Below are 17,280 nucleotides of genomic sequence, written 5' to 3'. Positions count from 1 at the left end.
CATGTAACAGTTAACCCTGGAAATGAAGGGAGAAAAACAATAAACATCAGAGACAGAACAACCACTTTTGAATGGCACTCCAATCCCTCCCCTGCTCAGAACTACCCACTATTCTGAAGCTGGTGTGTATGAATCATTTGCATGCAAGTTTCTCAATTTTAGTACATATGTGTCCATAGTACGCATTTTTTAAGAACAACAAAGAATGATGGGTCCCAAACATCAATAGTGCTGAGACTGAGAAGCCCCGCCCTCATCACTCTCTTTCCTACAGTCTTGCAGCTCCTGCGCATGCGTGCAGCAGTGCACAAATGCCATTGCTATCTTTACACACCTGTCTGCGTCTGCTAGAATGCAGGTGCCCTGAGGGAAGAGACTATGGTTTAGCTGCCTGGAAGGACTCAAGTGTTTGCTGAATAAATGAATGAATAAGTCATAGGTCCCCCCATCACACTTTATCTATGAGGCATCTGGGAAGAAGGGCAGGCGGGAATGAGACGTAAGAAGCCAATGCATCCCTTCGAAAGGCTGACAGGGAAACATTTCTCCGTATTTGGAAGAAGTTTCATACGTGGGATTTCCACTGGCTCTCTTTGGCAATTTTTAGAGGCAGGGAATAAATAAGTATCAACATGTGTTGCGTATTTACTGTGCAGCCAGCACCATGTTTTACAGGCGCTAACTCAATGTGGTCCTCACAAGAACTCCACGTGGGGGAAACAGTAAGACCCTCTTGAAGAGTGAGGAACACGAAGCGCTGCGAGGTGAAAGTAACTCGAAGTCTGCAGCCACAACGCCGGCAGGGGCGGCACCGGCATGCAGCTTTCTGCAGGGAAAGGTAGGAGAGGTCTTTGTAAAGAGACACATTTCCCTCTCACATAGCTAAGAACCTGCTGCAAATACAATTAGTTTGTAGTTGTGCCTGCGTCACATCTCTTTTCTATTGAGGCATATGAGTTTAAAGTTAGAAAAAAATAGAGAGGACTACTAAAGACTTGAGATTTGAGTCATGCGTCACCTCAGGGGAAATTAATACTGATTTCGGTCTGCAATACCCAAGCTCAGATTGCAACTCCAGTAATAAAACAAGGGCTTGGAAAAACAAGCACCTGGGGCTGATGAAAGTAATGCATTTGTCACAGGGCAAGGGCCGAAGTGTGGAGCTAAGTGTTCTCAGGGAAAAACATGTCAATACTAAATCTTTCCACCAATCTTTGATGGATGCGCTAATCTTCTCAGGTCAACAAGGCTCACCCTGGCAACACACCGTAATAACTTATTTAAAAGGCAGCTGGCTTTTTAAAATGGACTGTTCCATCAATCTTTAAATTTTCATTCTCAGAAATTCATTCTCTTTCCAAAATGATATCTGCTATACAAAGTAAGAGGTCAATAATACCTTTCTGACAAGAGAGGAGACTGCAGAGGGGAGCAGGTTTGGGAATTACTGTTGTTTGCCCTCAGTTCTGTGTGACATTCAAACTCTGTAAAAAGAACAAGAACAATGTCAGACAGGTTGTTTCATCCATTAGAGCACGGGCCCGCAAACTGCCAGCCATAGGCCAAATCTGGCCCATGGCCTGTTTCTATCAATAAAGATTTATTGGAACACAGCCATACCCACTTGTTTACTTATTGTCTATGGCTGCTTGCAGGCTGCAAGGGCAGAATTGAGTAGTCACAAGACGGAACGCGTGGTCTGTAAAGGCAAACATACGAACTCTCTGGCCCTTGGCAGAACTGCATGCTGACCTCTGTGTGGGAGAGGAGTGGCCATCGTCTGGCTGCACGTTTGGGTCAGTGTCAGCAGGGGCAAACAGAGTGCCAGTAGGAGACCACAGCTGACACATTTAAGGCATTTAAGTTGGGCTAAATATAGAAGAAAGCAGAAAAAGACAAAAACAACTAAGCAGTATCTCTAATTGAGAACTTCAAAGAACCGAAAGTGTGATGCATATGAAATGAGCATTTTATGTCAAAAGAAAACCTCGCAGGCTGACTACAGTACACACCCTGATGCTGAAAACTTCCTGACTTATCCTATCACCCCCACGGTGGGCCCCCTGGCACTTTGGTGAACGTCTCAGTATAAAGACCCGTTTCCCCAAGAAAATGCACAGAGGCAGAAGAAGGAACGAATCCCAGAGGAAGGGGGCCGGGAGGCCAGGGCTCAGAACTTCAGCGGAATGACTGGCCAGTATTTGGGCCGCTTTCGGTCAAAGTGCTTGTTAAAGCTCAGCTGCACGGCGGCCTCCATGGCCTGGATCTTGGCAGCGCTGTCCCCATACAGGCGCTTCATCTCAGCCTGGCGTTGCTCGCCGGGCCTCTCAGACGGTGGTTCCATGGAGCGGCCTGTCTTGTAATACAGGTCGTGGTCAGCGTTCACATAGTCTTCCAGGCGCTGCTCGTCCAGTTGCTGCTGCCGCCCTGGGAACAAGCCAACATGGTCAACTGGGGTGAATTCCGTGGTACCCAGACGTACAGCGGGCAGTCCAGCAAGTCCCCTTAGCTTTCCCTTTCAAACTGTGAAGCCAGGCCCAGCTATGCCTGCTCAGATGTTCTCTAGATTCTAAGGCACAACCTGCCTCTTCTTATCTACTTAATTATGAAGCTCATTGTTCACTTATCAGGGGGCTATACGCTGAGAGAAATAGCAAAAAGCCACAAGGAAACATGGCACCCCAAAATATCAAACCTCTGGGAAGAGTCTTAAAAACACAGAAGAAAATGACACCACCTGGGTTCCTCTCCTCATCCACACGCCAGCCCACAGCCTGCCTAGCGAGGAGATTTAAATAAATAGACTCATTCCCTGGGATTTAAGCACGGCACCACGCTGGCAGGAGAATGCAGTGCTTCCTGGAAAGGCCAGTGTGCAAATAAGTAGTAGTTCCCACCACAAATGAGGTGGTGGTGGGGGGGGAATGATTTTAGGTAATCCAGAAAGAGCAAGTGCTGGCAACAGAGAACGGCCACGATGACCAATGATCCTTCCACGCATCCAAAACAGAAACCATCCCAGGCAACGGGAGGTCAGGTGATTCAACTCTTGCTGAGGGTAGAAGGGCTGAGCAAGGCGATTCTTCTTCAAATGGAAGGGAAACCCCTGACATCTAATCTTCCTGCTACTTAAAATCTTCCTGCTACGTAAACCTGTAACTTGGTGGCAACATCCTCACTACGGGATCTGACTTCCCACTTCACAGATGAGCTTAGGCTGCATTTCAAGTGCCATGGTTACAAGCTTTCAATTCTATTCATTTAAATGGACTCTAGTATAGCAAGAAATCTTTATTCAATTGTTTAGCCCCTCTCTTTTATTATAGCAAGTACTAACATAACTTTTATTCTTATGTAAATAAGAACAACATAAAAATATCAGAAAAACTGCCCTGGCTAGGTGTCTCAGTTGGTTGGAGCATCGTCTCAATATGCCAAGGTTGTGGGTTCAACCACCAATGACCGCATATAAATAGGTGGAACAACAAATCAATGTTTTTTTCTCTCCTTCCCTCTCTCTAAAATCAATCAATAATTTTTTAAAAAATGTCATGTAGAAAAAAAATTGACTTAAAAAATATCATCAAAACGATGCTACAAAAAGTCAAATTTAACTTAATGTAATATGTAGATTTTTGTAAGCTCCTGTCAAGAACAGAGAAATCGACAGTAGAATGTACACGTCTATAGCTGCTATTGCTACCAAGAGAAATGCTACTGAGCAGGGAGTATCCCAACAACATAAATCGTCCTTCCCTTGTTACAAAGAAAGTAGCGGAAAGAAAGCTTAGTATGGGAGGGACAACGAAAGTGAGCGAATCAAGTGTGAACAGAAAGTTATTTATGTTATTTATGCACAGTCACTCTCATAAATCCCGTTCTTTATAAACGACACCTAGGAGTTGGAGGGAAGGGGGTTTATCAACTTGGAAACATTATTAAAAATGTATGTGGCCATTTCTGTCTTAGCACATCTGCGGTTCATTTTCACACAAGGAAGCAGTACACGGATATGCCAAATGACTGTCAAAATAAACCCCATATCACTGTTACCTTATCCATGGAAAAGATATAATTGACTTACTGTGAAACACAGACCTCAACCAAAATATTGACCTAACATGCAACTGAACGGGAGCTCCACAAGCATTTGTTTCTCATTTGTGGTCTTTCTGACGAGTCTGAAACATTGGGATGCAAGTTGTTCTGTCTTTCTGGGTGTTCCCATTCTATTCCCCACAGCGCCCCTCAAGGACTACTCTTCTGAAGGCCTGGCATGGCCACGTTAGCCAGGGACAACAGAGTCCCGCCTGTGAGAGCCTTGCTGCTGGCCTGGAGGACGCGATTCCAAACATGGGGCCGTGGGGGCCTCAGAGCCTCTGCATCTAGAGGGCAGAGCTTCCCAGACCACGGTCCATTCACTCTCAAGTTTGTCCCAAGACTGTCATCAGCCTTCCTGACCGCTTTAGTGACAGAGCAGATGTTCAACTTCCTGTCTAAATCTGAGTCTGTGCGTTTCGAAGTTTAAATACACACTGGAATCTTCGCTATCTTAGTTAAGTGTTGCTCTCTGCCATTAGCATATGTGAATATAAACTTTTTACTTTGGCATGTTTATTTCCCTTTTCCTTATAATTTAACCTGGTTATCATTATGCTTCTTTCAGCCACTCTTCTGACAAAAACTATCTTACTAATATTAAATCAGTGTCACCATTCTGTCGAAAGATATTTTCTCTTACTGTTGACATCTGTGGACGAAACACTGTTATTACAAAGTGACCCCATCCGGCAACCCATGAAGCCTGTGCAATTTTCCAAGTTTGCACATGGCCTGTGCTCATGGGTTGCCATCATTGGATTTTAATTCTTAACAAAGTTCACAGCGTAAGAATAAAAGATACAGCCCTCTCCTCTGTTCTCTACTTGTATCTCCTTCCCATTGGGCCTTCCTCATGAAAATGTAAGGTCCAACCCTGTCCCCTCCCTGCCTGAAAGGCTTGGAGGTTTCCAGGTCTCCTGCACAGTGGACAGTTGTCCTAAAACATAGATCTAAGGGGCAGGAAGCCTGGGCTTTGCACTGAAAGGCCAGCTAGCGGATGGGCTGCAGGAGTTGCCTGTGGGGGAGGGGCCCCATCGCCTACATTCACCCCCTCCCCAACCCCCGGGGGACACAGTGCCTGACACAAAGCAGGTGCTCAGGAAGTGATTGTTGAGAGAAAGTGCGGACAAAGGCCATACATTATTTTTTCCTTTGGTAAACAGCTCTGTTTCTTCCAGATGCTGTTAAAGAAAAATGCTGACAGCCCAGGGATAGAGAAACAGATGCTCACATCACTAATGGGGCTTGGAGGCACGCCCCTCACTACCTCCCTCAGAGCCTCCATGGCGGAGGGGCTGGGGGAGCAGGCACAGGAGGGCCCTGATGAGGTGGGGTCTGATCTTATTCCCTTCCATTTGAGTCACTTCACCTCCATTTATTCACACAATTAAAAAAATGGTTCTAAGGCTGGACTACAGGTTTGGAAACCAGCCAGCTTAAAACCAAATACCCTCAGACTGGCTGAAAGTGCTTTGGTGTACAGCGACCTAGGGGACCAAGCAAGCCTCAGGGCGGAAGAGACTCCTTTGAAAGCATCCACTTATTCTGGTTTCTATTTACTGCTTCCTTCCTCCCACTGAAAAGAAGGATTCTCAATCACTGGTAGTTTTTATTCTCAAAACACAGTGAGGGCTCCTCCAACCTGATGGACTATCAGCTGACTGAAGCACAGAAGGGGACTGTCACACCTCATTCATAACTGAACAGGTACCTGGTGGGCGGGGGGAGGGGGGGGTGTCACTTTTACTGAAAACAGCCATGGGACTTGATCTGACCAAGAGCTCTCTTCTTCTAGGACACTTGGTCATGGGAATTTGTTTGAATATAAATCATAACCTTTTTAGATTCCAGCACCAGGTTGTAGTGGGATGACTAGTATCCTCCCAAAATTACCATCGGCCCGGAACCTCCAAATGTGACCTTATTTGGAAACAGGGTCTTTGCAGATGTGAGGAAGGGAAGGATGGAGGTGAAGGGAAGGATGGAGATGAGGTCATATTGGATTAGGGTGGACCCTATCCAAGGAGCATGTCCTTATGTGAGACAGAGAAGGACAGCTAGAGACACAGGGGGGAAACCATTTAAACCCGGAGGCAGGGATTATAACTATGCTGCCACAAGCCAATGAACACGAGGAGCCAGAAGAAGCTGGAAGAAACAAAGCCCTAGAGCCTTTGGATGAAGTGTGGCCCTGCCAACACCCCAACTTTGTGCTTCCGGGCTCCAGAACTGGGAGAATAAATTTCTGTTGTCCTAAGCCATCCAGCTGGTGGTGATTTGTTCCAGCGGTCCTAGGAAACTGATGCAGGGAGAATATGCAGATAGGGTTAACACAATAAAAACGCTCAGTATTACACTGTTAAGGAGAAACACTACTGGATTCATCCGGGTTCAGGATATATGACATTGATATTTTTGCCTCACTCTGTACGTTTACATGATGGTACCGATAGAGACTTGCAGGGCATAAAGGAAGGAAAAAACCATGGAAAGTGACTTGGACTCTAGGGAACCTCACATAGCAGGAAAACATGCCTTCAGTATTCCACAGATAATTAGCCTGGAGGCAGAACATTTTGGAGGACAAAGCAGTAAGACAAATGAGTGTTAAAGAATGTTGGTTTTCCAGCATTAGCATGTCTTTCTGATTCTATTCACTGCTACATTGCTAGAATTAATGATCTTCACACAACCGAGTGAAAGCACAGGCTTGATTTATGGAATGAACGCCTCATTTCTGACTTGTCAGCAACACACCCAGAACACAGGTGCAGACCCGGAGCCATTTCTGGCGGGTCTTCTATCCTCACGCCACATCCCTCAGTCCATGCCAAATGTAAGCCAGCGGACAACCACCATGTCCATTTGTAGAATAAAAGTGCGTTTCCAGCCCTCCCTTCCACTTCTCTGCAGCCTTTCACACATTTCTACTCACTCATTGGCTTTATGCACGTCTCAACATCTGGACTGGATGAAATGCACACACGGCGGAATTATGCTCTATCAGTATGATTCCACACTTGAATCTCACTGACTTAACCAAAATGACTCGTTAAATTCTGGGCTGTAACCTCTGCTACATCCTCTAGGTTTTCCGTACAGGGGGACTGAAGGAGCACCAAACAGATGGGGGTCCAGCCAACTGACAGTCTAAACCTCCCTCCTCAGGTAGACATGACACAATGGAGCAGATGTCTCCCAACAAATGTAAGAAAAACACATCTGGGCCCTTTGGTAAGAACAGTACTTAGAGTGATGAGTGGGAGTGGACCTACCTCCTTTCTTTCTCTCTCATTCCCAATTGAGCCCATACCTCAAAGCCTAGGGTATATTCCATTTCTCCACAGCTCGCCCGCGGGGCTCCTCCCCCGATTACCAAGTTCACTACTGGTGATCCGTACTCTACCCCGCTTTGCAAAAGTAGCCACGGACGACACCGCAGATGGCTCTTCTAGGTACCATTTTTTAATTTATCTCCCCTTCCCACCTGGGTTTGCTCTTTGCGTATATGTCCCTGTTTTGACTCAACACCTGGCCCCAAAACACATGATAAATCTCTGATTGGCTAAAGCCCGGGACAACAGTGGCAGTGTTTGTTTCGGGGGGCCTTCTTGTCTATTGCGAATGGTAACTTGCGCCCATTTTCCCTCTAAGAATTAAGATGATAACCTTGCAGACACAGTCCATGGTTATTTATACCAAAAAAAATAATAATAAAATGTTTCCTTAACCTAGCAATAAAGTTTTCCCCCAAGAAATAGGTGAAAGCACAGCTGAACTTCAAAACGTCACAACTGCCTAGTTTCCTGTAAGTAATGTTACCACTGAAGTTTTAAATAATGGAAACATCTCATGAGGAAATGATGACATACCAGAATCAAAAGTATGCTTGTTCCCACTGCACAAAAGGTCTTTATTCGACGTAATGTTTTGTTACCATTGAAGGATGTTAAATTAGAGATTATCTGGAAGAGTAGGGATCACAAGCAAGAACATGCCATCTAATCTGAAGGATTTTATCCTAAGAAAATTTTAAATAAGATCCAGATGAGAAAAAGCTAAACCAACTTTAGCTCTGTTTTTCCTTTGTTAGTAATATTTTACAAAACTTGGTGTTCTCTAAATGGTTCATATTCAAAGTAGAATTTGCCCTTATTGAAGAAGTAGCTTCTAGTGGTTCAAAGAGCAAAACAAAAACAGCTTTAACTAAGTACTCCCACTACTCAGGTCCCGTATCTCTTTAACAAGCATTTCCTGACCGTGTATGGGACTGTGTATAAACCTCAGGTACATTCTAGTAATGGCCGTGACTTGGAAAACACCCCGGGCATTCAAATTACTTACATCTGAACTCCATCATTCATTACTGCCCGAAGGAACACGTATTCATCCTAAATGCCACCCAAAGTGCTGGTGAAAAAAACAACGCTGGTGAGCCGTGGGTTTGTTACTGGGGGTTCAGGGCCAAGCCCTGGCAGCTACTTCTAAGAGAGAGCAGGTCTTTAGCAGAGAGATGTTGGCACCGCAGCCTGTTCTAACCCTCACCAGATGCTTCTCATGTCTCCTAGGGACTTCATACTGCTTTCAGGGCAGACTGCAGGGCCCAAAAGCATGGCAGAGACTCCAGGACAAGTAGTTTTGAATTTTGCTACAACTACACATTTTCAAAAGCCCAAAGGAGTGGAAGCTCAACGTGTTCAGGGCTGTGATTAGTAATATGCAAGGAGGTTAGTTTTTCCAGCCCCAGTATTTTACTATATCAAGTTATGTCAAATGAGAATGTCCTAGAAACAGAACTAAATGACTAAACTTGACAGACACCAAAATTTAATTCTTTGATGTTTTAAATATTTAAATGTTAAATATTTAGATCGATTTAAGAGTTTAAGTGCTGCCTAGAGCAGAAATATGTGATTTTGTTTGAAGTCACAGAACATCTTTATTGAAAAGGTACAGAATCGGAATCAAGCACTAATTAGGAGAAACAGTTATCAGAGTAAAACCAATTTATGGTGAATAATCCATGACAAAGGATGAGTTATAAGCAACTAACCATAACAACTAACGTTTCTTGGGCACTGACTTTGTACCAAGCACCATTCCCTAACTTTTCTCTTATTATATCATTTAATCTCATAATTACCATCGCATTAATTAGAATCCCCACTTCACAGGTGAGGGGGCTGAGGCTCACAATGGTTAGGGCAGAGGGCCCACAAGAGGGTAAGGACCTCTGGCTCGGAAGTGGGGGAGCCCCATGATTTGAGCAGTTCCGCCACAGCTGCACTGGGAGCGAGGTTAAGGATGATGACTGTAATGGTTTTCAGAACATTCCGCTTTCTGTTGGCTTGCTGTCTAGATCACAGTAAAACAAGCACATACCGCATTTTCCTCACGGGGGTGATAACACCTTTCCAGCACACTTTATGTCCCACTCACAAAGACAACTCTTGCGGGGGGATTGTATTAGTTTCCTAGAGCTGCCGTGACAGAGCACCGAAAACTGGGTGGCTTCGAACAATGGCAACGCATGGGCTCACAGGTCTGGTGGCCGGAAGTCCGAGATCAAGGGCCGGCAGGGCAGGGCCGCCCCGGGCAGGGGAGGTGCCAGGGCAGGGTCTGTTCTGGCCTCTCTCCTAGTTTCTCCTAGTTCCTTGGCTTGTGGCAGCAGAACTCCTGTCTTCATGTGGCATTCTCCCCGGGCGTGCCTGTGTCCAAATGTCCCCCTTTAAGGACACCAGTCCCAGTGGATTAGGACCCACCCTAATGACCTCATTTTCACTTGATTCCCTCTCTAAAGACCCTATCTCCAAATAAGGTCACATCTCGAGGCCTGGGGTTAGGACTCCAACATGTCTTTTTTTAAGGGACACAAGTGAAGCTGTAACAGTGATGATAACAGTGCCATTTGGAGCCTTGAAATAAATAAAGATGACTTAGGACCACTATCCAACAAAATATGCAGTTCATCAACTTTGTAAAGCACTCGACCCTAACTCACTTGGTAAAATGTTTCACAGAAGCATAGCAAGTTCAGTACTTTGTGGGATAAGATTAGAAAACCTCTGATTTAAGGCTCATAATTAATACCAAAATAGTTCATTCATTCACTCAAAATAATATTAAGTGCCAGGCACAAAGTAGGACATAATTTTCATGAGTTTTTAAAACCTACTGGATTCTGACGGAGGCAAGAGGGAGGAACGGATCAGAGTAACCACACGCCTAGCACTTAACCAGCTGTTCTTCCCCGCTCCCGTGACCGAATCGCTCGCTGGAAGAACACTTTTCATTACTTTATGTTCATTTCATCCATGTCTACTTTTATTGAATAACTGTATCAGGTTTCTTTTAAATCGGCAGATAATTGAAAATGGCCTCTTTGAGGAGCAGGGTTTGCTCCTATCCTTAATTACAACTTTTATTATAAAATTATCAGTCTCTTGGTGGGGGGGGGGGGACAACTTCTGGTAAGGACAACAGAAATAAGCCCTATCGCCATCAGATTTTCATTTTTAAAGGAACAAACAACACTCCAACCAGATGTGCACATGGGCCAATGGCTACTCTCCTTATACTAATAGTTATTTTGTATGTATTTTGAAAAAAGCTCGACTTCATTTCTGGAGATCCCAGAGAGAAATGTATTCTATGTGTAATACATAAAGCACTGTTTTAAAAGTACTTGTTTGGTATACTTTCTAATGCACATCAGAAAAGTCCACAGTTTAATTAAAAGAAGGGAAGTTAAGAAAGAAAATGAAGGAAAATAGCAGCAAAGACAGCAAAGGGCACCTTGTGGCATCTGTGAATGCTCGCCATCGTTATGAAAACGCGGGTCATTGAAAATGGAACTGCAGCTCTTCGGGGCTTCTGTTTCTGTTTACTAACAATTACAGGTAAACTGTCATCTCATTAGAACTCAATACAAACAATATCGAGACTGTCTAGTGGTTATAATAGACAGAAAATAACAGATATGTGTATATCTGTTAGAGACACTTAAACTGGAAATGGTCTGATAATCTTAATAGTAAGCAGAGCACCAAAAGCAGTTCTAATTCTTGGAGTAAGTAAGAAATTAAAAAAAAAAAAAAAAGACAATTCCTGCTTTCTCACAAGTCTCCAGCCCCAGGCAGATCATCTCAATGCAGGACTGAATCAGAATGAGTACTAGGCATGTTGTTATTCTGTTTATGTTCATGGCAATCTCTGCTCTGAGGGCAGGGAGCTTACCATTTAAGATTTGGCAGCTCTGGAGCAGCGGGGAAGGCTCAGAGCTGTGTGCCTGTGAGTCGGCAACAGTATTTTAGGAACCTAGCCGTCGTAGGGACAGGAGCTAATCCCTACCTTTGTGCATGAGGAAGGAGCACAGGAGCCAGAGTCGGGCAGACGGTGGTTGGAACCCTAACAGCCAATGACTGCTCGTGTACCATGGAACAAGTCAGTCGACCTTCTGAAGGCTCACCTCCCTCATCGGTAACGTGGATTTAACACCTCGAGGGACTGCTGTGTAGTCAGGGAACACACGCGTGCACACATGTACGCACATACACATGCAGGCACGCACACTCTCCATCTGGTGGGGTCTCTAACATTCAATAAGTGTGAGACACACTATCAGGTTGAGCTTTGTTCTACAACTGAGAAAAAAAAAAAAAGAAGCCCTATATTGAAACAGCTCTGGAAACTAATACAATTGAGGGGCAACATCAGCATAGCGTTTGCAAGGTTAGGATTGGCTATGGAATGTTATCTGTGCTCAGTCGAGGCGTAGGAAGCTGACCTGACACAGCCTAGGGAAGATAAAACTGCAGAGCGCAGGGCAAGAAGATGAAACACGCACTTACGCCGCTCTTCCCTGTGCCTCTCGGTCTCTGCGAAGTACTGGCGCAGCTCCTCGGTGATCTCCATGTTGCTCAGGTCACACTCCACCCCCTCGTCTGAGTCGGTCTCCTCCTCCTCCTCCTCCTCTTCCTCTTCCTCCTCTTCCTCCTCTTCCTCCTCCTCCTCCTCCTCCTCCTCCTCCTCGGCCCAATCCTGGACTTCTCTCGTGCTGTCAGGATGGTGCTGCTCAGGCCATGGGGAGTGTGCGCACCTGCAGCGGGAGTCCTGGGAGGCCAAGTGGTGGCCCCAGAAGGACTGGGGAAATCCGCCCTCCTCAGCATAAGGGCCCTGGGGATGACCGTCGGGAGTGAAGTACCATGGGGACCTGAGGTAGGACTCCACGGCCTTCCAATAGGCCATCTGGTGGCTTCGCATCCAAGCCATTGCTTGGTAATAATGACGCCAGTATCTTGCATACGCCGGATGACAAGACCAAGGCTCCCCAGTTCCCGATGGCGCTGCCTACAAAGTCAAGGGAGGTGTAGGCTAGATACCACAGGTCATCCTCAAGAGACAAAAGTAGGTATGACAAAAGAGGACATGATAGGTCCATGCTCACCAGACACCAAGTGCCCATGTACTGGCTCTGAAGTGTGTGTACGTGAGGTACACACAGGACAATGAGCTTAAGGCTATGGCTGTTAAAAAGCAGGACAGAGGCTAATAATGATCATTTTTTAGATAGGATGTGGGGAGAGATAAGGACCGGACATCTATTCCCTTGGGCCTTTCCAGCCACTATAGTTAAGCAACTAGTTCCAAGTGAGAAAGCCAAGCACCACGTGGATGAATAAATGTGGTGTTTTCTGCTCCCCCACCCTCTGCCCCCCAAATGCTTGCTGGCCCCGCCTACTCCTCAGTGCCTAGGACAAAAGATGTCGGCGACACACCCAGGGGTGCCTTTACTTTTCATTTCTGATGTATTTCTTTGCTGTTCTCAGTCATGGAATGAGAACACCAGGATTTTGAAGACTAAATATACCTTTTTCTCTTATAAATTAAAAAAAATCTTACCTCTGATGCCATCTCTGATTGCGAAAGTCCAAAGCGGCACTGAAGCTAGGAAAGAACAACCACAGGGCAAACAGCTGGTCAGCACAGGTGCCTGGCCTTCTTGCAGCTCGCCCCTACGGGGCCTGGCACAGGGGCGTGGCCTTGTGGCGTGAAAATGAGGGGTCCCCTGAGCATGATTAAGTCGCTCCAAGGACACTCCATTTTTCAAGTCCTGGTTTCTCTATGTTTTATTTTTATTTTTCAATTACAGTTTACTTTCAATATTATTTTGTAGTGGTTTCAGGAGTACATGTAAACAGTAGTTACGATGTATATACAAAATAATGCACAGAGCATGAACTAAAAATGGACAACTATATTATTTTATTTACCAATCCTTAATTCAAATTGAAATTAAATTTGCTTGTCCCCGAGGCTGGAATGAACTACATCTTGCCAACTCACTGGAAACCTCTGTTAGGTCTTGTCCTCGGACTGGGACTTGGAGAAGACTCTAACAGTGGTGTCCAACCTTTTAGCATCTCTGGGCCACACTGGAAGGAGAAGAGTTGTCTGGGGCCACACATTAAATACACTGTGACATGTCATCACACAAAAATCTCATCATGTTTTAAGTAAAATCACGATTTTGTGTTGGGCCTCGTTCACAGCCATCCTGGGCTGCATGTGGCCCGCGGGCCACAGGTTAGACGCCCCTTCAAGCCATCTCTCCAGCCTGGGTTGTGCCCTGCGCTTGAAGCCCCCTCAATGGGCCTTATTTTGGTTCAGATTGAGATGAGCACCTCTCAGCCAGTGTGTGACACGGAGCTCTTCCTGTCTGACCCCTCTGCCCCTGTGCAGGGGGAGAGACCGGTCCATGGAGACTCTCTACCAAGCTTCAGTGCAGAACGCCTTTGCCCAGCAGCCTTGTTCCTTCCCCCACTGCCTACCTGCCTGCGATTTACTGATAGGACAGGAAATACCTAAAGGTAAAGTTCAGGCTGCACCTTTTACAACCTATTTAAAACAGGCTTTTAATATTTTTTCTTCCTGTTCAGGGGTTCAGAGCTACTAAAATGACAGTCTACACCAGAATGTACTTTAAAAACTTAAACAAAAATAATAAGTCTAAAATGCATGGGAATTGAAGTGCCTGTGAGACAAATCCACTACCACAATGTGTCGCTGAGCTGTTACGTAGCATCTGAAACTTCAGAAATCAGATATGAAGGACTGCTATTTTTCCTAACTTCTCTTCATAACAGAATAACATTTAAAAATCTTCAAGTCTTAAGAAATAAACTTGACTTATTTCATAATCTCGATCAGATGTTTTGCTGTGGGTACTGTTGGGAACTGCGATGTCAAAATGACTTCTTTTAAGAATTAACCTAAAAGAGAACCACTTGCCTTCTTTTCAATATACAAAAAAACTTTCAAATAGGGTATTTCCAAGAGGGCCGACATGACCTGTAGTTTTACCTTACACACAGCCCACACTTCCTGTTCACTGTTCTAAATTCAGAAATGCACACACATGCAGTGAATGGAAACTGGAAAAGAGTGAACAGATGCAGCAAAAATGTAAGTGCAAATTCAGTTCACATTACTTTGAAACTATGAGCCATTATCTGCAAGCCTGGCTAACTGCTGTGTGCTGCACAGGCTATTGAGGAAATATAAAATGCAACACGACCCAGGGGCTAACTGCCCAGAGAAATAAGACTGACACAGATGAAATTATGGTGGAAATCAGCACACCCTTGAGTGCTAGACCGTAAGGGGCAGCCTTTAAGTGGCAAATTCACTCCAGCCAGTTTCCGTCTGGCCCTGACACGTGAATCGCCGAGAGCCTGCAAAATGGCAGTAAAGTGAACTCCGTGTGTGTCTTAATCAAATTTGTTTTAGAAGATTAACAAGCAGCATAGAAATTAGATTAGAATAGTCGAGGAGACATCTGCATGTCTTCTGGAGATTAAGAGTTTTGAATCCAGACTTTGATGCCCTACAAAATGTACTTAGAACCAGATGAATATGAATACTAATGATCCCAAATGGGGAAGTGTGACAGCCTCAAATATGTAATAAACATCGTTGTCATTGAGCACTACTGCAGACCTCAGGAAATCCTGTTTTTATTTATCATTACGACAACCCAGCCTGGCTTTAACAGTCAGAGTACCATATTCTGCAAACACACGAGACAGCATAGGAGAGAGGCTCCACTTCTCCGAGTGAGAAGTGTAGGAAGATGCGATAAAGCAGGCAAGTGTTTAAGAAGTTCAAGTGTAATCTGTCATGTCCGCCAGGCTGCTCATTGTTGATGGCTGTGATTAAAAAGGTGGAGGGAGTGCTAATTTGAGGAGAGATTACTTATTTATGCCTTTAATTCGAGCAGTAATTTGATAAAAAGGCTGCCATGTTACACTGCCTTAGAGATCACGCAAGACACACTGAACATTTTCGTAAGAAAGACGCCAGGACCATGAGCTGAGATGCTCGAAGAAAGCCAATTCCAGCACTTGAGGCAGAAGCAGCTCTGATTCAGGCCAGTGTGCTGACTATTTATAAAGTGTACCAATTAATCAGTTAAAGTGCTAGACTCTGTCAAGACCCAGGCCATTAAGAAAAGATGGATTTATATTAACGATGGAATACAAGTGACTTTGTCCTCAACTGTAGTGCTTTGTGCAGTATTTAGGACGCTAGAACATTTACTATCAAATGCCAAACATCCTAATTGTTCCTCACTTTCCACTTGGAAATCACTGGGGCAACTTCAGATTCTCACACTTAGACTCAGAATAGGATGAGTGGAAGCAAGAGCACACAGATTACGGCCAAAAATCTCAGTGACCAGTTCCTAATATTTGGGACAAAAGAATCATCTCCATGACTAAATAAGCAAATTGAACCATTTCTTAAAGACCTACAAAGACATTTAGAGACTTAAGGGAAAAAAAAAAAGACCTCCAACTCCCACAAAACAGTATCTATCAGCAGGTGTACGTTAGAATACACCCACAGTGCTGTGATTTCTGATGGACGCTCTACCAGCTGCTGTGCGCTAGGCAGTGACCCAACAAGGAGGAGAAACGGGAGAGAGTTCCCTGCGTCTAATCACTGGAACCAGGAATCCATACTCTTCCCTGCTGGCTGCATCAGTTAACTCCCAAGGGAAGGGTCCTGTTAACTTGTTAAAGCTTGTTACTCTTTCCACATACAATGTTTCAAGACTTAATAAAACACCTGGGTTTCTGAAAGGGCAACATTAAAACAATTCTAGATGTTAGAGCAACACCGCCACCAACTCAAAGAAAAGAACTCGGATGGTTGCAGCAAACTGCGATGCCTTTTCACTGGCCTTTACTTTTATCTTTCATTCCCCGCCTCCCTGGGAGTGTCTTCTACTTATTATGGCGCACTTCGGGGACTGAACAGCCACTTTCTTTTCTAATGGGATGGTGCAGCTGAAAGAAAAGAGATTGGCAATGTCAGGGCAGGCCCGGATCCACAGCACTACCAACCGGACAGCCCTCCCCAGTGAGTACAATGGCAGAATAGTCACTGCCCAGCTGAGCCCCGGCAAGTACAGAGACTGAATTCATTGTCTGTCCTCAACCAGCAGAGAAGGAAGGAATAAAAACAGCATTGAGGTCATTCACTGAACACTGCCGAGGCCCACAGGCAAGAAGACACTGCCCCTGAGTCGTCAACAATGTATTTTCCCAGAAAGCCTTTCTGAGAAAATGTACTCATTCTTCATTGAATCTGCTTATCCTGGAAGATACATTTTTTACATGCGTAAGTGTACATGCGTAACAACAGACAAGAGCTTTGTAGTTTTCAATGGATACACTGTGACTATTTTCATCAATTAAAAAAAATCCCACTAATAAGTAATGTGGCTTTGTTGAAAAGTAGTGGCATTGTGTATCTTCTTTTCATTGCATATTTATATTCTTATAAATATAGGATCTAGGGTGTATCACAGCAACCGGATAAATAAAACCACAAATACCCCTGAAAACGATACATCTATAACCGCATTTTCCTCTCTATTCCCCTTTTCCGCTAGAGTTCTGAAACTTAAATGCAGGAAAACTCACCTGCTTTGATTTTTGCAAAGAAACACATGGCAAGTCAGTCACGAAATAAGTTATGCTGGTTAAAGCCCTGAAACTCGAACGGTTCCTGTAAGACTCCCCCCGATTTGGTTCCCTGAGCCACCCAGATAATTTCAGGGAGCTAATTAGGCCCACCGGTTACACTGTTTCAAGGGAGAGGGAAGGGGGGTGT

The 17,280-nt window shown here is 44.8% G+C and overlaps 1 protein-coding gene across 2 annotated transcripts in view; it reads right to left on the bottom strand.

Moving 5' to 3' along the window:
• GEMIN8 (gem nuclear organelle associated protein 8) overlaps positions 1 to 17,280 on the bottom strand; it is a 48,964-nt gene that overhangs the window by 29,051 nt on the left and 2,633 nt on the right. Inside the window, exons 2-4 of one of the 2 annotated variants that reach the window (XR_006656784.3) lie at positions 13,003 to 13,047; positions 11,952 to 12,450; positions 1,400 to 2,427 (exon numbers count right to left, since the gene is read on the bottom strand). Coding sequence is in view for 1 of the 2 variants with exons in the window: in XM_045203282.3 (XP_045059217.2) it covers positions 2,171 to 2,427; positions 11,952 to 12,450; positions 13,003 to 13,014 (768 nt within the window). In the remaining variant the exon portion in view is untranslated. Of the gene's footprint in view, positions 1 to 198; positions 2,428 to 11,951; positions 12,451 to 13,002; positions 13,048 to 17,280 lie in introns of those variants that run through there. The other variant, XM_045203282.3, reaches the window with a different exon arrangement.

This window comes from Desmodus rotundus, chromosome X, assembly GCF_022682495.2.
Source record: "Desmodus rotundus isolate HL8 chromosome X, HLdesRot8A.1, whole genome shotgun sequence".
NCBI lineage: Eukaryota > Metazoa > Chordata > Mammalia > Chiroptera > Phyllostomidae > Desmodus > Desmodus rotundus.
The sequence above is the reverse complement of the archived record's forward strand: the minus strand, read 5'-3'. Positions and strand labels throughout refer to the sequence as shown.